At 25.7% G+C, this 20,592-nt stretch overlaps 1 protein-coding gene across 1 annotated transcript; it reads left to right on the forward strand.

The window, feature by feature from the left end:
• Positions 1–4,389: 4,389 nt before the first annotated feature.
• LOC126897229 (ATP-binding cassette sub-family F member 1) lies at positions 4,390–18,960 on the forward strand. The gene is made up of 17 exons (XM_050670656.1): positions 4,390–4,573; positions 4,790–4,924; positions 5,018–5,152; positions 5,938–6,069; positions 6,130–6,222; positions 7,016–7,132; positions 8,206–8,268; positions 13,511–13,596; positions 13,949–14,190; positions 15,111–15,336; positions 15,412–15,644; positions 16,805–17,042; positions 17,455–17,638; positions 17,717–17,895; positions 17,961–18,194; positions 18,268–18,340; positions 18,632–18,960. The coding sequence occupies exons 1-17, from the start codon at positions 4,519–4,521 to the stop codon at positions 18,817–18,819; spliced, it is 2,613 nt and encodes an 870-aa protein (XP_050526613.1). The 5' UTR covers positions 4,390–4,518; the 3' UTR covers positions 18,820–18,960.
• Positions 18,961–20,592: the final 1,632 nt, after the last annotated feature.

Below are 20,592 nucleotides of genomic sequence, written 5' to 3' on the forward strand. Positions count from 1 at the left end.
GGGGTGACCATAACAACCTCCACGTCGGAAATAACACCTTTGAACAAGTACAAGAGTTCAAGTACCTTGGGTCTACCCTAAATAACCAAAACAACATGCATGGAGAGATCAATATCAGACTGGGCGCTGCTAACCGATGCCTTTATGCACTGAAAACCCTCTTTAAATCTAAGCTACTGTCAAGGAAGACAAAAGAACATCTATACGTTAGTTACATCCGCCCTATATTGACATATGCATGTGCCACATGGGCAACAACGAGAGGTGATGATGAAAAACTACGGTTATTTGAGAGAAAAGTTCTTAGAAAAATTTATGGACCCGTATTCAACAATACAGAACAGAAATGGGAAATAAGAACAAACGCCCAACTGTACCAGCTTTACAAAAGAGAAGATGTGGTCCAATTCACCAGAGGGACTAGGATAGAATGGGCAGGCCACGCATGGCGGGCCGATGGAAGTATATTGAAAGGAGCAATGACATATATGGTAAGCGGAAAAAGACCAAGGGGAAGACCGCGAAAAAGATGGAAGGACAGCGTCAAGGAATTATTAGAAGAAATTGGAGTGGACTTGGAGCAGGCATATGATAGAGAACGATGGAAGGAAGTAGTTTTGGCGGCCAAGAGTCTAAATGGCTCGTAAAAGCCCGAAAAAAAAAAAAAAAAAAAGATCTGCTCTCACATTAAAAAAAAGTTATACAAAAGTACCGAGTTCACTTCGAATTACAAACGTAACCTTATTAATAATATAATAACTTTTTCTTTAATATTATAAATATTGCCAATATTATATTGACAGGGAAGAAAGGTAGAAAGACGCAGACCGACTATGTGAGCCGGACTGGGAGTAAGTGTCGGTGTTGCATAGAGAGCGCGCCACCTAATTGGTGCTAAACTTAACAAATAGTTTTAAGCATTTTATAAGAAATGTTACACTGGATAGTTTATTTCCCCCAAAAAATTCATAATAGATATGAATGTGAAGGTTTGTGTTGGGAAAATAGATAATCAAAAAGTCATCTAGATTCAATATACATATTCGAATTAAAATTCAACTAAATGAGATAAAGATATTCGGGGGAAAATTATCTAAATAAAAAATAAAATAATTTGCATTTTACCAAGATAAAACACATTTATTAATAATTTTCTCAGCGTTTTTTGTCTTACTCACTCATGTTAAATGAGTTTCTTTTTTTTTTAGTTTCGAAGCGTAGCTGAGAAGATATCAGTTTTACTCATCAATTTTCAGCTCTCACCGAAACAATTTTTTCAACTATACGTCAAAAGATCAAAAATCGTATCTCATTGAAGTAATGAATTTTACATTTAACAAAATTCTGTTTCAAATTGATCTTATTAAATTAGAAAAAGAGAACATAGTTTCAATACCATTAATTTTTTCATAAATTTATTCAAAAACATGTTTTAAACAATAATACTACAATTTAAACAAATTATGTTTATAACATATCTTTGAATAAATTCCAAAAATTAATTTTAAAGTATAAAAATCTGTGACTGTTTAGTACAATCAGATATATCACAAAGATGGGATTTTGGTATATTCGGCAATATTGTTAACAACTATTTAACTTTTAATTTATTTAATTACAAATTTAAAATTCGGTAATTTTTTCAATTTTTTTTTTTTAACTGTCATAACTTTTTGAAAAATAGATGAATAGAAACAATTTCTTTTATAGGTACATTAGATATTTACCTATCATTTGGTATATTTTTTTTTTGTAAATCTGACCAACATGCCCACAGTGGTAGATTCAAAATGATAATTTTTTCAGCTCAATTTTCGAAAATGTTCCCTAAATACTGGCACATTTATATTATTTTAAATTAGAGCGTATGTAATATACTTAAATATGAAAATAAAATTTCAAACTTTATTTTGTCTTCATAGTGAAAATAGATATCAAAGTTAATTAAAAATACGATTTTTGTAAAAAAATTATTAATTTTTATTTAATATTTTCAACTTTATAATGCTAAAATTCCCACTTAAATTTTTGGCTAGCGTTAAAAAAATCACTCTGCAAATAAAAATAATGATGATTTTTTTTTAAATCTTAAAATTAATAAATTTATAAATATACAGTGTAGTAAATATCTGAGGAAGTATTGAATTACGTCGATTTTAGTATAATATAAGCTTTACAATAGTAGTAAGCAATTTTTGAACTCTTAAGCAACATAATAATTCCATATAAAAGGGAAATGCAGGGTAAGCAAATTAATAATGGTGGAAAAAAAAATATAAAAGGGAAACATGAATAGTATAGGGACTGGACGTTTTGCCGAAGAAACTTCGATTTACGGGTTAGGTCGTTGGTGTCAGAGTAACTTTATATTTTTATATTTTTGTAAGATTTAATTAATTTTTGTGTTAAATTTTTATATTATTTTTGACTTTGTGTTTAATACGTTTCATAAATAAAATAACTATTTAAAAATCTGGGCTTAGCACAAATATTTTATATTCACCGTGCTCTTAGAATTGTGTGTGTGTGTGCGGCTAGAGTCAAGGTTGGACTACTGGTCCTTTAGTCAATCTTAATAATTAGTGTACGAGCTGGCTAGTTTTTGGGCTTAACCGTCCTTTAGTGGGTATAGTAAAAAGGTAGTTGTGCTGGTGGCTGACAAGGAGCCATCCTTCAGTCTGCTACTTTTGAGCTAGACTGTGCTGACGGGTCTAAACTCTACTTCTTTAATAGTTCACTAATTAGAGGGATTGGGGCTGATCAGTTTATCCAACGGGAGGACTCGAGAAGAGCTTGAACGACGAACTCATCGTCAATATATATATATATATTATAATTAGTTGAGAATATCATTATTTTTGCTAGCTTAAGCCAGATGATATCAGATTTTTCCTTTTATTTATACTCTAAGACTTATATGCCAAGTTTTCTTTTAAGGAAATTAGATGACAAACTAATCAGTCAGTCGATAACAAAAATTAAATTTTATATTTTAAAATGGCGTAACATAAAGTTATTTTTTTAGTGTTATGAACATTTGTCTTATCTATATTTTAAATTTCAAAAGCCTATTACATGAGGAAACAGAAACACGAAGGTTATAAAAACCTTTTGAATCGTTTTGTGTAAAGATACACCAGCATTGCTAGAACTTGCATAGGACTAATAATACAAATTACTAGACTAAGAATCCAATAAATTTTAAATAATAGTTTCTCTGTCATTCCAATTAGAGTTTATAAAATAGTGGTAAAAAAATCAAAGCTGAAAAACATTTATGTAAGTGATTTTGAAAAAGTTATTTAGATTAATCAAAATGTGGTTTAAATAAAGAGTTGTTTACTAAAACAAAGGGAAAATATCGTAACGCAGGTTATCACTGAAAAAGAATATTTCTCTAATGGAAAATTTTATTTCATCATAACACTTATTGATGTAATTACATAATAATATAATAGACAAATTCTTTAATAATAAATGGATACCTTTTGTTCAATAAATTTGTTGGAACAAAAATTTTCGGAACATAAGTTATCCACCCATAATAATTAATTCAAATAAAAAGTAGTGATGGGCATAATCGAGATATTTCGATTATTGAAATCATATCTATTATATAATCGAGATATTCTGATTTTTTAAATAATATTGATTATTCTATAATCGAGTGATTATTTCTAATGATTTCTCGTTTATTATAAAAATAATGATTTCTTGATCTTGAAATATGTATAATCGAATAAAAGTTATTTCGAATGATGTCCATGAAACGATGAAACGAGAGAATACTATTTTTAAGTTTTTATTTAGCATAAATTATAGTCGAATTATTATTAAATTGTTGACTTCGAGTCTTCTTATTTTCAACTCGTTCAATCGCTACTCATGACAACACTTTATCTGTCACATTTTTTGGAAGTATGTGACGATTAGAACAAAATTTTGTCCTGAACTGGCTAAACTACTGAGTTCTGATTCTCTCACTAGTTGTGAATTTATGAAAAATCAATTAGGTGTGGAATCAGGTGTTTTAATTATGATGGTCAAGACGGCTATTGCTACCTTATTAAACACCAACAAATAAAAAAAGCAAAATTAAATTAATAATTATTTACTATAGGTATATTTATTCATATTTCGTATAATTTTTCGATTCTCTCGATAAATAATAATAGTTGATTATTCTTATCATACGAGCAGACGATTTTAACTTCGAGTGATTTTTCGAGAGATTCACTTGATTATGAAAATGTCTCGATTACTAATCATTCGATTATCGAAATCATTCGATTATGCCCATCACTAATAAAAAGATTTGATTAAAAACTTTATCATTGTGATATTATGATATCTTTTATGGCCGTTTTTTATCAACGTCAAATATTGATAATAACGTGATTTCACATCGTTATATCAAAAAATTTCTCTTTTTTCTTAATAGGTATTTACGTTACGATTTTATAAATAAATTTAAAATTATTGTTTAATATTGTAATTATCAAAATTCAACGTTATAATATGCCACCAAAAAAAAGTAAAAAAACAAAAAATCAAGATTGGGATAGCGACAAAGGTAAAATTTAAAGTCCAATAATTTTATATAAACTACTACAGTGTAAAAGTTAATATAGATTATATGCATTCTCTCTTGATTATTTTAAACTTATTTTTTATCTATAATATTATAACGCTTTAACATAATATTATGCTTTTGTATAATTATAAATTATAACAATAATTATTATTTTTAATTTTAAGTTTGAAATCAAATTCACATATTATATTATAGATGAAAAAGTTACTGATATACTAAGTACAATCACTAAAGAAAATTATGAAGTTGAACATGAACCTGTTAAATCTAAAAAAGTTCCAAAGAAGACAAAAAAACTAAATAAAAATCAAGACTGGGGAGATGACTCAGGTTTGATATTTCTTAAATAATGAATTTTAATTTGTTTTTAAATATGTACTTAAATTTTATACTAATTTATTATTGTCTATATTTATTCTCTAGATAATGGTGATGTAATTACTGATTTACCTAAAGAAGAATATAATGAACCTGAAGAGTTCAATAAATCCAAAACTACTGGAAAAGTATCAAAAAAAAATAAAAGAAAACAAAAAGAATTTGATATGGACGAGGAAGGTTTGTTTTCATTTTTAATTAATTAATTAATTATTATTCATAAAAGTTTATGTTTAGAAGAATATTTAATGGATAATAAAACATCCAATGATGTACTGTGTAATAAAGAAACCTTCAATATATATGTAAAATATACTGTTTTGAAATTTTAAATAATTTTTGTGGTATATATATTTTGTTTAAAATTTTACTTAGACAATTAGCTAATTTTTTCTAAAAAGGAATATTTAAGTAAAATTAAAACTATATTAAAAATATTATTAATTTAAAAAACTAAAAAATATTAAAAATATTAAACTCAAAGCCACAAAAAAATTAATGAAAAGTCGCGGATACGTATTTCGGAAACAATGTTACCATTATCAACGCTAAACACATACTGACACATTCACATAGTTTTAATTTTACTTAATTAATTAGCCACAAGTGATCAATTTTTATTATAAGGAATATTTATTCTCTAATTACCCCTTTTATCTTTATCAATTTTCTAAGTAGTTTAATTTTAATTCAAACCAAATTCTTGATATTTTGGTAAAAGGTATAATAAGAAGAGTATTACCTAAATACAAATACTTCATAATGTCAAAATCAAACTTTTTGAGTTACTCTTATTTATTATGCATAATGATATGCAAAAACTACAAGAAACTAATCAAAAACATAATCACTAAGGAAATAATTTTAGTTGTTTAAACCTTTGTTGAAAGTATTGCCTTTTTTTTTATAACAAGTAAAATAAAATTTTTTCTAACCAATTAATTTAATGAATATTATAACTGTAGACAATGACCATGATAATGAGGATGTACCTAGTGAAGAATTTAAAAATCTAACAGTATCAAGTAAACCCAAATCTAGTGTAAAACAGCCACAAAAAAGTAAAAAGAAACAAAAGGATTTTGATGAAGATGAAGGTATTAATTTTATTTTTAATAAATTTGTAATATTTATATTAATCACAAAATAATAATTAGGTCTAGATGATATTATTGATAAAGACGGTCTACCAAAAAAAGATGAAGAATTAAATAATATTGAAATTACTAGTAATAAGATGTCTGATAAGAGTAAGTCGTGATGATTTTTTGAATCATTAAAATTAAAATTAAAAACAGTGATTAGCAAAAATATTTAAATTAAAAATCCAGAGTTTCTGAGAAGTTTTTTTGAAGAAAGAAGAAATTGAGTATATAATAAGAACAGAAGTAAGAAAGTTAATAAGAAAAAATGTAATATTATTTAATGTATGACAGTCAAGAAGAATATGAGGATAATTAGAAAGAGATAAATTTTTATGTAGTGGACAAAAAGGGGTAGAATTTCAGAAGAAATGGACACAGGAAGTGATTGTGGCTAAATCTGGAATAGGAAAATAATATGTATCTCAATAACACTTAACATTGATATCAGTTGGTAGGACATATTAATAAGGGATCTTAAACAGTATCAGTAAGTAGTACTTAGATTTATAGTTGACCATTTTTCTTGTCAGTCATTGAAAACAATTAAATGAAAGAAACAAAGAAAATCAGACCAAGGTATATTAGAAATAAAGTGAGAGGTGGGTAAAGTAGTGAATTTCTCTGCTATTTCATTACCTAAAATATTGGTGATAAAAGATTCAATGAAACCGAACACATTCATCTTGTAATTGAATTAAAAAAGTAAAGGATCTAATTATTAAGTTATAAGGAAAAAAATGTATGCAAAATAAAAATAAAACTCACTTTAAATTTTTTTTCCTTCTATCTTCCTCCATGATAAGTTTATTTAAAAATACAACTTTTTTCTAAAACTAATTTTAATAATTTTTTTATGTTTTATAATATAGTTCAACATTATCTTAATAACTTGTGTTAGGTCCTTATGAAAATGAAATTTCATCTAATGAAAAAATTTATCTAGAAGATGCAAGTACACTTCAAACTTCTGAAGATGTCACAAAAACTAATGAAGTTCAAATGATTAATACTATTGGTAATCTAAGTTAATTTATACTAAATAAATTAAAAATTATTTTCATAAAATAAGTGTGAAGAATTGTTAAAAAAAACGTTAGCACAGTGAGGTCGTGGCACAGTATGGACATGACATAGTTGGAACAAGTATAGATGATATCTGACAGTGAATAAAATCACTATCATAAGAAACGCTTCGATGCAAATATGTTGATAGTATTTAATTAAGAAATTGTTGAATTATTCCAAAAGCAAAATTAACTCCTATTTTTGGTTTTACTTCGACAGCCACGTAGAAATAAGGTCGTCAGTACAAATTTTTTTTTTTTTTGAATTTCTAGTACATAAAATAAGCTTTATTTTAAAATATATTTAAAAGACGCAGTATATATTTTCAAAAGTTTAGTTGAAAAAGTTCTATTTTTTATACAGATTTTCAAGTTTTCAAAAATTTAAAAAAACTATTTTTAACTTTGAAGAAGCAAAATAATTAAATATACCGATTTTAAAAATAGAATTTTTTTGTGGGATTTTCATTATTTATGGGGAATGAGGGAAAAATTTTCAATTTTGAAGGTAATGTTTTTAACTCAATACAATTTGTGATCTTTTATTGTATTGTTGAAAAAATCTATCTTTTGAGAGCTTAGAAAAAATGGCGACAGACACAAAAAAAAAAACACATCACGGTAAAATTAATACCTTCTCAATTTCACATCAAAGCTGAAAGTCTACCATCCAAAAATATATCCCATTCTGAGTATTAAAATGTTTTAAACCAATAGTTAAAATTAAAATCAAGACAAAAAAACATGAATAATTTTAAAACAAAAAATATTATGAGTGTAAAAAAAATCGAAAATTGTGATATCAATAAATGTAAAATAATGTTTATATTATACAGCAATTCTTATCAAACACAAAAATTAATTGTTTTCAACATTATTTTTAAAAAAAAATCATGTAAGGAAAAAAGTAGTCTAAAAACTATTTTACTTACAAAAAATTATTGGATACTTATTAAATTCATAGACATATAATTAATATCATTTTATTTTTTATAATAACTAATTTTATTTATTACTTTTTCAGAAAATAATTTACCTGTACAAGTTTCTTTAGAAAATGTCAAATCAAATGAAGTATTTAATATAAGTAAGCATTGATTAAAGATTGTATATTAAATCAAATTTGTCCATGAACTTTGTGAAGTGGACTTCTTCCATTTGTTTCTTCATCACTAATCAGAAGTAACAATGTTATATTTAATTACATTATATCTTCAAAAAATGTATTTTAGGATAAGCTAGCCTAAATTTCCTTTTTTAGAATCAATGTAAAGCTGTTTTTTGTGTCTGTCTGTGAAATTTTTTAGCTCTAACTAGAACAGCTTTGTTGATCTATGCGTCAAAAAAATATTTTTAATCTAGTTAAAGGTATCAACTACAAAAATTTGAAAAAAAAAAAAACAAAAAACCTTAATTGTAGAATTTTAAAAAATTATCTCAAAATTGTTCTTTAATAGGTTTGCATGAGATTACTTACAAATATTATTATTATTTTTAAATTAATTTTTGAAAGTATTCTACAATATCGAAAAAACAATTTTTTTCTGAATTCTTCTACTTTGAAAAAATAGGAGTTAAAATTAATTAACATTTATTTTTTAAATTACTTTATTTTCATTTTTTTAAGATATTCTGGAATGATTGCTTTCTTTAAACCTGTATCAAATTAATGATTTTAAGAGTACTTTATGATAAAAAAAAGAAAAACGTTTTGACAATATTTTTTTAATAAAGTGACATTAAAATGCATTGTAATGTTTTTTGTTATGTGTCACATCCCCATTTTGCCGGGATATTTATATATTTTAAAAACTAAAAATAAAATAGAAACTAACAAAAATCTATACTATATATTAAATAAATATAGTTTAAAAAAACTAAAAAACACGCTTTTAAAGCACATCGAACTAAAAAGTTAAAAATAATTTTTAATTCGATGTGCTTTAAAAGCGTGTTTTTTAGTTTTTTTAAACTATATTTATTTAATATATAGTATAGATTTTTGTTAGTTTCTATTTTATTTTTAGTTTTTAAAATATATAAATATCCCGGCAAAATGGGGATGTGACACATAACAAAAAACATTACAATGCATTTTAATGTCACTTTATTAAAAAAATATTGTCAAAACGTTTTTCTTTTTTTTATCATAAAGTACTCTTAAAATCATTAATTTGATACAGGTTTAAAGAAAGCAATCATTCCAGAATATCTTAAAAAAATGAAAATAAAGTAATTTAAAAAATAAATGTTAATTAATTTTAACTCCTATTTTTTCAAAGTAGAAGAATTCAGAAAAAAATTGTTTTTTCGATATTGTAGAATACTTTCAAAAATTAATTTAAAAATAATAATAATATTTGTAAGTAATCTCATGCAAACCTATTAAAGAACAATTTTGAGATAATTTTTTAAAATTCTACAATTAAGGTTTTTGTTTNGGGTTGGAAAATATTGTTCTCTAGGAGTGGTGAGCGGGGTGGGGCGAATGCGTTACAACAGTATAGTCTCTAGGTCATACACGACGGGATACGCAACATAATAACACGTGTCACGTGGAGTTACAAACTTACAAACAACATACATGTGAAACTAATATAAGCGTGTTAAAAATAAATATAGTTTAAAAAAACTAAAAAACACGCTTTTAAAGAACATCGAACTAAAAAGTTAAAAATAATTTTTAAAATAAGCGTAAAACAATAATGAACGAAAAGTACTAGTATTATTGTGATAAAAGCGTCGGGCGCTCAATATACGAAAAATATAGCACAAAGCACCCACGCTTTTATCACAATAATACTAGTACTTTTCGTTCATTATTGTTTTACGCTTATTTTAAAAATTATTTTTAACTTTTTAGTTCGATGTTCTTTAAAAGCGTGTTTTTTAGTTTTTTTAAACTATATTTATTTTTCACTTTTTAGTTACATGTTATGATAGTAGTTACTATCAATATCATGGTTGTAACGGGTAAAGGGGAATCAGGGTTCGATTCCGGAGAGGGAGTCTGAGAAACGGCTACCACATCCAAGGAAAGCAGCAGGCACGCAACGTGGAGGTAGTGACGTAAAATGACGATACGGGAATCATCCTTTGTAATCGGAATAAATACCCTATATATCTCTTAATGAGAATAAAGCGTATTAATATATAAGTTTTAATAGTAATNATATTAATATATAAGTTTTAATAATAATTAGAATATATATGTATACATGTAAAGCGACTTAAGTACGTAAACGTATCATGCACGAGGTATAGCTGTGTTTTGTTGGCGGGCGGGGCGCGAGGCATATATGGCGGCAGCGGCGTCGGCTGTAGGGATATATAAATGAATATTAACATATACGTATATATAAATAATAATATATATATGTATATATATATTAATATTAGCGGCGATGGTAAGAATATATAATCTTCGCATAATATCGTGGCACTTTCGTTGGCGTCGACGACGCGATGTCCAGCGTGATCCTCGGGCGTCAAAATGTTAGCAGCGTTGATGTGCGCGAGTGGTGATCGGTTTATTGACGTTACCACTTTGACAACAGGAAGAATACTACGGTATCATTAGCGGCGGTACGTCGTCGGCCGTGCGGCACTTGCTGGACTTTGCACCGCGGCGTTTACTCAAAATTATACAGAAAAAAATAGTGTTGACGCCGACTGGTGAGCGGGGTGGGGTGAATGCGTTACGACGCACAGTGGGACCAAACGCTGATTTAGCCGGCCAAAAGTACCATTTTTAAATCAACTAATAAAAATTTTTTTTTTAGCAAATTTTTTTTATTATATCCTTATAAGGTCATGTACAAAAATTCAAGGCCAAAAATTGATATAGTAATGGTTGGGTGCTATTTAAATATCATAACACTGTATTTTTTTGTTTTTTTTCTAGGATTTTTATTATTTCTTCAATCATTTTTTCCTGCTTAANAAAGGAACTTTAGAATCCACATTACTAAATGTAAGTTAAAATGTGCTAAATAAATTTAATGTGGATTATATTTCTTGAAAGTAAAATAAATAGCTATCAAACAGTTAGTGGTATTAAAATAACACCCTTATGTTCCATGTACATTTACTGATTTTATTAGATTAGATGAAATGTTATCTAATCTATATCAATAAAAAATAATATTGATAATATAATTGATATAAACATATTGATGCTTTAAAAATGATTTTACTTTCAAAATTATCAGACACATAAATGTTGACTATTTGAGGTAAAATCTTTGGTAACCCATAAGCCCTTTATTGGGGACATAAATAATTTATTAGTTACATTACATGTAACATATAAGTTTTATTATTTAGCACATTTGAACTATGCATACGGGTATAGATTAAATACAAATAGATAAGCCACAGCAATCAAACTATTGGCAACCAATTTTTTGTATTTATAAATATTTATAAATTTAAATTATAAAAATTTAAGTATTAAATGGGCGTGATAAATTACTAATTACACATTTAATAACGTTTTCATATATAAAAATTAATAATTTATGTTTTCAAAGATACAATGAAATATTAAAAAAAAAAATTTAATTGCATTTATGATGTAATTTCAAGATAATAATGATACTTTTAAAAGAAAAAAAAATGTTTTAATTCATCATTTTAATCATATTTAATATTTTTATAACCAAGTGGGAGGAAGAGTATGGCTGGGAAATATCTAGTTATATAGATAGGTCCACTAATTCTTTGTCTTATAGAATTAGATATTCCATTTAAAATGTGACTGACAAATATTGAAAAATATGTTTTTGTAATGTACTTATTATTATATAAATAATAGTGAAAATAAATATGTTAAATAGTAAAACCATGCAAAAGGGGACCTAGTCTTCAGTGCTCTAGTGAAAATATGAATAGTGATTATGAAATAGGAAACATTTTTTATTTAGTTGGATATTTTTACATTGATAGGTTTTAAAAACAACACAAAATTACAAAATAGCCATGATAACTCTTGTTATAATAAGGTAAACATCGTCTGTTATTAACGCAATTCCAATTATAATCATGGCGCTGAGATATCGTAATATTAAATTGTACTTTTGTACGTGGTCTATAGTAAAATTGTTTTACAATCTCACAAAAAGTGCTAAATTTTATTTTTAATCATGTTAAGTTTGTATTTAGATTTGTAATTACATGAATTATGAAATTATATAAAAAAATAGATAAATAACACACATCATGGTAAAATTAATACCTTCTCAAATTTGCATCGAAGCTAAAATACATTTTACACACTAAATACTGCATTTAGAGCAATAACACCCATTATANTTTTCCTCTTAAGAGAACATTAAACAGCCAATTTTAGAGCGTAAAAACATGTCTTATTAAAATACATTTTACACACTAAATACTGCATTTAGAGCAATAACACCCATTATAAAAACGAAAGAGAACAATATTTTGGAGATGATCTCATATTCGGTTTTGGATATATTGTATTAGTAAAGAGTTACAATTTATTGAAGTTTAATAAAAAAGTACATTTTCAAATTCAATTATCAAGCTTAATATTAGGTTAATCCCAAAATGGATATGAGATTGTCGTCAAAATATTGTCTTCTTTCAATTTTGTAATAGGTGTTAAAGCTCTAAATGTAATACAGAGTGAGTAAAATACATTCTTTTAAAATATGTTTTAGACCATTTTCGTAGATTTTTTTTGTCGACTAGTGCCCCTATCGATTATATTTTAAAATTATTGACTGCGCAGCGTCAAAAGATCACAAATCGTATGTAGTCGAAGACATTACCCTCAAAATTGAAAAAAATTTCGCTCGTTCTCCGTAAATAGGGTAAACTGTAAAATGTATATACATTTCAAAATAATAAACAAGATGAATTATGCAGTATTATAAAACAAAAATTTATTTTGCATTTTATTCAATAAAATATTATTTAATATAATTGAGTATAAATCATAAACAGATTAATTAATTTTTTTTAATATTCCATAATAAATGCCTATTGATAATACTTTATTCGATAATGAAATTATTAACTTCAGAAAAATTTTTTAATCAAAGTTTTTAAATTAAATTATAGAAAAAGTTATTTTAAGAAATTTAAATCCTCCGATTGACATATCTTTCTGTATAATTTTCATTATATATGAAAACACATTGAACTAAAAAAAAACAGTTTGTGATCTATTTATTTGTTTTTAATCAACAACTATATTAATAATGGTACTGTTGGTCTCATTTTGAAATTATTGAAAATAGCAAACTTTTTTATATAACCATGATTTTACCTATTTTATGATCAACAATGATTTTCTTTTACAGATAAAAAAGAAATGGATAACAAAGTTGAGGAAAAAGTAAAAATTGAAAAAATATCGCACAAAGAAAAAAAAAAACTTAAAAAAGAAGTAAGTCTTTTAGAAAAACATCTTATGTGTCAAAAACTCAAACATTGTTCAATTAGAAGAATAAGACATTTTTTTTAATTTTTACTTTTTTATATGTTACAATTTTGAAATACATCTAAATATATATCAATTTTCAAAAATAATGATGTTCTAAAAAAATAATACATGATTTGCCATAAAAAGCTATATTTCTTTTATATTAAAATGATTATATTTATATTTCAAAATTATAAAATAAAAAAATAAAAATGAGAGATGCTGGCTTTGCCATACAATTTGTCAATTGTATTTAATAAATAAAGGTAATAAAAAATTAAAGCACTTTATTATTTAAAATGAAATGTTATTTTAGTTAGAATTTCAAAAACATTTAGACACAATGACTAAAAAAGGGGGTCAGGGTCATAGTGAACTAGGATCAAACTTCTCTGTATCACAAATACAAAAAACAGCAGGTCAATTGGCAGCTCTTGAACATGCTGTTGATATCAAAATAGAAAACTTTAGTATATCTGCCAAAGGAAATGATTTGTTTGTTAATGCTAGTTTATTGATTGCACAAGGTCGTCGATATGGTTTAGTTGGACCAAATGGGTAATTAATTATATTTTAAAGCTTGTTCAACTTAAAAATTAATTATTTATTACACTACCTTGGAGATAAATTGCAGCAACTATGGCAGAGTGTTTCAAAATAATGATCTAGAAGTCATTTTTGACCCCTAGATGTATTTTGATACATTATTTTTACTTAATATATACTTTATTTATGTGCAAAAACGAAGTATATTTTATACTAGCATTTATAGGCCAGTTAACAAAGGAAAAATTCAGAATGTATAAAAATTTATTAAAATAAAAGTTTAGACAGTAATTAGTATGTTGTAGGGAATTTTTTCCGCCATTCGCCAAAATTACTCCTTTGTTGACTGGCCTATTATAAATAAAAACTGAAAAAATTCTATCAAGTGTTGAAAACTCTTTATTATTTTTAAGAATTATTAATGTTAACTGCAGCTTAACTGTTTGATCTTCTTACACCTGTATAACTTTGTATATCATATCAAACATTGTTAAATTTTTATAATTTTCTTATGAAGCTAAACCTGTGTCTATATTTATCATTTTTAAGCTATTTTATTTACTTACTAGAATTTTTATCAAATTTTATAGTCCCTATTTAATTTTCAAAGCGTAATGTACATTTTATATGCTCATACAACATACTAATTACTGTCTAAACTTTTATTTTAATAAATTTTTATACATTCTGAATAATTGTAATATTGATTTATTTATTTTTTGTTTTTATTGTGACATGGTACTGTTTTGATGACTGGACGTGTCATTTGTTTTAATTTATATTTAAATTGTGTTATATTAATTATTTTTACTATACATGAGCTTTTTAAATTTAAACTTTTTAAATTAAAAAAAAAAAAAAAGGAGATTGAAAAAATTGTGGGAACATTTAACAAACACTAAAATTGTTTAAAATTATTATTAAAACTATAGACATGGAAAGACTACATTACTTCGACATATTTCTGAAAGACTTTTTGATATCCCTCCAAATATTGATATTTTATATTGTGAACAAGAAGTTGTTGCTGATGATACAACTGCTGTAGATTCAGTTTTAAAAGCTGATGTCAGGTGCACAGAACTTCTTGCTGAGTGTAAGAAACTAGAAGAAGTTCAAGAAAATGGTGATTCAAGTGTTACAGAAAGATTAAATGAAGTATGTGTTTAAATAGTTTTAAAATTACGTAAATTTTTAACTGTAGTTATATTATAATACAATTTTTTGTTTTAGGTATATGATGAGTTGAAAATTATTGGGTCTGATTCTGCAGAACCCAGAGCTCGAAGAATTCTAGCTGGTCTGGGTTTTTCAAAAGCTATGCAAGATCGTGCTACAAAAGATTTTTCTGGAGGATGGAGAATGAGAGTGTCATTAGCTAGAGCTCTGTTTCTAGAACCCACTTTGTTGTTACTTGATGAACCTACTAACCATTTAGATCTTAATGCAGTTATTTGGCTAGACAAGTAATATTTTAAAAGAAACAATTATTATATTAAATTATTGGTTTATTGCAAGAATTTAGTAGTTTTTGTTTAAAACTTAAGTTTTTAGTTATTAAAAAGGGGGACTAGTTTCTGCATATGCACTTAAACTTTATATTTATTTATGTACATCCCATAATGAATTTTATAATTGGGTTATCACTAAGGTGAAATGTGTTTAGTTTTATTGAGTTTCATTGTTTTCACCCTTGTTCTTTCCTTTACTTGGATACCTGATTTTTACAAGATGTAGTATATCTATTCTGTTCGCACAAGCGAAGAAAGGTTCACAACAACAGAGCTTAGTACTATGATTGACAAGTCAATGGGGTAAAAAATAAACATTTTTGATTGTCTGGGTACCACTATTACCATATGTTCTTGTGTTATTCTCTACATCATTTTTTGGGTAATATTTTGAGGGATTACTCCATGAGTCCTACCACCTGTTCTGGTCCAACATAGGTATTTTCTGCGCTTTCCTCTCTAGAAAGTCTGCTTTTTCATCACGCCACTGTTCCCTGGTAATAGCTATAGAAGCCATTCTTTAAATGCGTTTAATTTCTTTTCTGGCTGTAATAAGTGTTGTTTTGATCCATCAGATCAAGACATCTAATAGAATATTATCCCAAGTGGAGTCGAGAAATAAAAGTCCATTACAGCAATGCTCAATACTGTGACACTGTAACTCTGTGGTATGTCAAGTTCCATAGAGAATCTATGGTTACTTTACCTTTCAGCTAATTACCCTGAGATAAGTTAGCAACCCTTTTTTCTTGTATGGTTGTGTTATGAAGGCCTATTTGCTGTTAGCAAGTAAGAATGCCCAGGACTATTGGTCCTATTTAACAAAAGTAATGACCGATTAAGAGCAGTGGTATGTATTGCCACCCCAACTAAGTTAACTAGGGTTCCAGGGGTTGTTTAACCCGTGACCTTTATGAATCCCACTGCGGGTTGTAGAAATGTAACATTAATAATAAAAATGGTATCATTTACTACTTTAATTTTTAATTTGTAAATAAGTTAGTTTTTATTATTAACATATAAGAATTAATATATAAGATTAAATATTTAAATTAAATAATAACTATGCATTTTTTGTAATAATTACTATGTTAGGTAAATTTATAATTTTATAGTTATTTACAAGGATGGAAGAAAACTCTTTTAGTTGTATCTCACGATCAAAGTTTTTTGGATAATGTTTGTAATGAAATTATACATCTAGATTCTAAGCGTTTGTATTATTATAAAGGAAATTATAGTATGTTTAAAAAAATGTATTCGCAAAAAAAAAAGGAAATAATTAAAGAGTATGAAAAACAAGAAAAAAGGCTAAAAGAAATGAAACAACAAGGACAATCTAAAAAACAAGCGGTAATTATGTTTTTTTGCCTATAATTGGATGGTGTGTATGTAAAAAAAGGCATGAGTTATTAAAGTTCACTTTTTTTATGGAGAAAAAAATTATTTTCATGTTGATTATATGAAAATTTTCTTTTGTAGGCTTTTTTTTTATACTATAAAAAAGTTTTATAATCATAATTTTGATATTTTCTTATTAGTGTTTCATTTATTATTTGTAATATGCAATAATATATAACTATAAATTTGAAGGAAAAAAATGGCAAATTGAAATTATATGCCTAATCCTACACATTATTTATTTTTACGCGCAATACTTTTAAAAATTTATAATATATAATAATCATGTTATGATAAAAAATTTTTTTTTATAAAATTTATCAAACGTAAATTGTCTGATCATTTGATTTTAAAATACATTTAGGAAAAAAAACAAAAAGAAGTACTTACAAGAAAACAAGAAAAGAACAGAGCTGGAAAAGGCAATAAAACTGAAATGGATGACACTATAGAACCTTCACAGTTATTACAGAAGCCAAAAGATTATAATGTGAAGTTTTCATTCCCTGATCCTAGTCCTCTTCAACCACCTATTTTAGGATTACACAGTATGTCTACAATTAATTAATATAAATTTTGTATTGCAATTATAATATTGTAGCAAACTTTAATGTTTAATAACTTAGGTGTTAATTTTGCTTATCCAAACCAAAAACCTTTGTTTAAAAATGTTGATTTTGGAGTAGATTTAAGTTCAAGAGTAGCTATTGTTGGTCCTAATGGTGTAGGAAAATCAACATTTTTAAAATTATTAACAGGCGATTTACAACCAACTGAAGGGGAGATGAGAATGAATCATAGAATGGTAAAAATTTGATAAGCATGTTACTTAATTTAATAAAAATCTAATATTTTTGGAAAATATTGTAGAAATTAGGTAAATATGATCAGCACTCTGGAGAACACTTGACAGCTGAAGAAACACCAGCAGAATATTTAATGAGATTATTCAACTTACCTTATGAGAAGGCGCGAAAACAATTGGGTACATTTGGATTAGCAAGTCATGCTCATATAATTCGCATGAAAGATTTATCTGGTGGGCAAAAAGCACGCGTGGCTTTAGCAGAACTTACTTTAAATGCTCCAGATGTTATTATATTGGTAATATTTGGTATCATTATCATGTTAAACATTATATTTTAAATTATTTATTTTTCATATTTTTACTATACAGGATGAACCTACAAACAATTTAGATATAGAGTCAATTGATGCATTAGCCGATGCCATTAATGACTATAAAGGAGGTAATAATTACTATTAACTACTGTATAATTGCAAGGCAAAGTCAGCAATCTCCTATTTTTATTTTTTTATGTCTTATAATTTTGAAATAATATAATAATAATTTCATTATACAAAAAAAAAAAAAAATAGCCATTTATGACAAATGAATGTACTATTTTTCTTAGAAAATTATTTTTATGTAAATTGAAAATATATTTAGCTATATTTCAAAATTGTTAAGTATATAAAAGAGATTTTTGATTTTATCTCACAATTGAGACATTGTTTACTTTAATATGACCTTATAACAGGTGTAATAATTGTTTCACACGATGAACGGTTAATAAGAGATACAGATTGTACCCTTTGGGTTATTGAAGATCAAACAATAAATGAAGTAGATGGTGATTTTGATGATTACAGAAAAGAATTACTTGATTGTTTGGGAGAAGTCATTAACAGTCCAAGTATAGTGGCCAATGCTGCAGTAGAACAATAATAAATATCTTGTTATATTTAATATTATTAAAAAAAAATTTTGGATTACAATTTTGACTTCTTAAATTCATGTGTTCTTTATATAAAAGTATTGTTAAGCAATGACATTAATAAAAAACATATGATGTTTAATATAAAATTTTATCTTAGTAAGATTTTTTTGAATAAGTAAAACTAAATAATTACTACGCAGAGCGTATCCCAAATTTTGACAATATGAGATTTTTGTTTATAATGATAAAAAATTTTTCTGAACTTTTTTTGTGAGACTTATAATTCCAATGAGAGTTATCAAAATAAAGTTATCATTTTTTTTTAAACTATATTATTAAAATTTGTTTTGTTATCATCTTGAAAATCTGTAAATACTGACATAAGAACTATTGTAGTTTAAACGACTCTATCTCTATTAATACAAATAACATATTTTATTATTTTATACAGTCAATTCATTACAACGAATAAACTATGTTCATGTCACAAATTCATGTATCAAAAAATATTCTTTATTAAAAAAATAGTTATAAATTAAAAGTTTTTTTTTTTCAAAAAACTCACTGCGTTACACTACACTAGATTCTGCTCGAACTTAACACAAACATAAACCCTTTAATAAAAAAAATGCATACTTTTACAATACCTGATAACCCACCACGTCGACTCAAACGAAACTGGAACCGTGACCTATTAACTTAACAAAACAACGCCAACAATATAATTTTAACAAAAGTATAACTTAAATTATCTAATTAAGGTGTTACCAATGGGCGACTTCCTTTAATGTTTTTAATGTCATTATTTAAAGTGTCAAAAAAAAAACTTATTGTAAATTTAAATTGTACAATTGTTTTTCTAATAAAAAAAAAAAAAAAAGTTAATTTTTCATTAAAAATGTATTATATTTAATAATATAGTAACCAAATGTTATTTTATGTAACAAATGTATTTGATTTTCAAAAGCGAGATTAATTTACAACTGTTAATTTAATTTAATTAATAATATTTTTCGATACATGAATATACTTATTTTACTGGTAAACTATGTTTCACGTTTTACCAATGAAAGAGTCCATGAAATCGTTAACACATCCTTAACTATTCTAATACATCATTTAGCTGTTCTTATTTATAGTAATTATTCTTTTGATAATAATATTTTGTACATAAATGGTAAAGAAATTGTTATTAAAGAGACAATTATTACATTTTTCGTCAAGATTTATATCTCTTCACGACAACTAAATATAATCACTAGACATAAAATCATTATGGTGATTATTTTCTGAATATCTTGATTTCATTTTAAAATACCTTATTCAATTTTAACTACTATTGTAGGATTAAATCATTTTAAAATTCTGCATAGAAATTCCTTTCAATAATTATAGTATTGTACATACATTTTTTACCCTATCATATACATTCAAAATACATCGACCTTGTTATTATCTCTGTAGGAACTCTTTGATTAATAAATTTATAGAGTATAAATTCAAAGTATAGTATTATACTTTTCATTTAATAATATTTGTATTGATATCGTATTACACATGATATAAAATTATTACAACATTTATTTGTTGTGATGGCAATCTAAAATAAAAAGTTTTTTTTTGGTGTTTAGTTAATTCTGATAGGTTTTGTCTGAATATATTAATTACTTGCTTTAAATATTTTAAATTTATTTTTTGTTCGTGTTACTGACTTTTCGGTCAACTGTTTTTTATAAATGAAATATTTTTTTTAATCATATCCGTTACGATAATTTAAAAAA

The sequence above is a fragment of the Daktulosphaira vitifoliae genome, unplaced genomic scaffold (genome assembly GCF_025091365.1).
Source record: "Daktulosphaira vitifoliae isolate Bord-2020 unplaced genomic scaffold, ASM2509136v1 Scaffold_2, whole genome shotgun sequence".
NCBI classification, from domain to species: domain Eukaryota; kingdom Metazoa; phylum Arthropoda; class Insecta; order Hemiptera; family Phylloxeridae; genus Daktulosphaira; species Daktulosphaira vitifoliae.

What these genes read in the sequence shown, in the direction of transcription:
- LOC126897229 (XM_050670656.1), top strand. Translation starts at nt 4,519, where the DNA reads ATGCCACCAAAAAAAAGTAAAAAAACAAAAAATCAAGATTGGGATAGC. An exon ending in AGATTGGGATAGCGACAAAG is followed by an intron (nt 4,574 to 4,789) that starts GTAAAATTTAAA and finishes ATTATATTATAG; the next exon opens with ATGAAAAAGTTACTGATATA. An exon ending in GACAATCTAAAAAACAAGCG is followed by an intron (nt 17,043 to 17,454) that starts GTAATTATGTTT and finishes AAATACATTTAG; the next exon opens with GAAAAAAAACAAAAAGAAGT.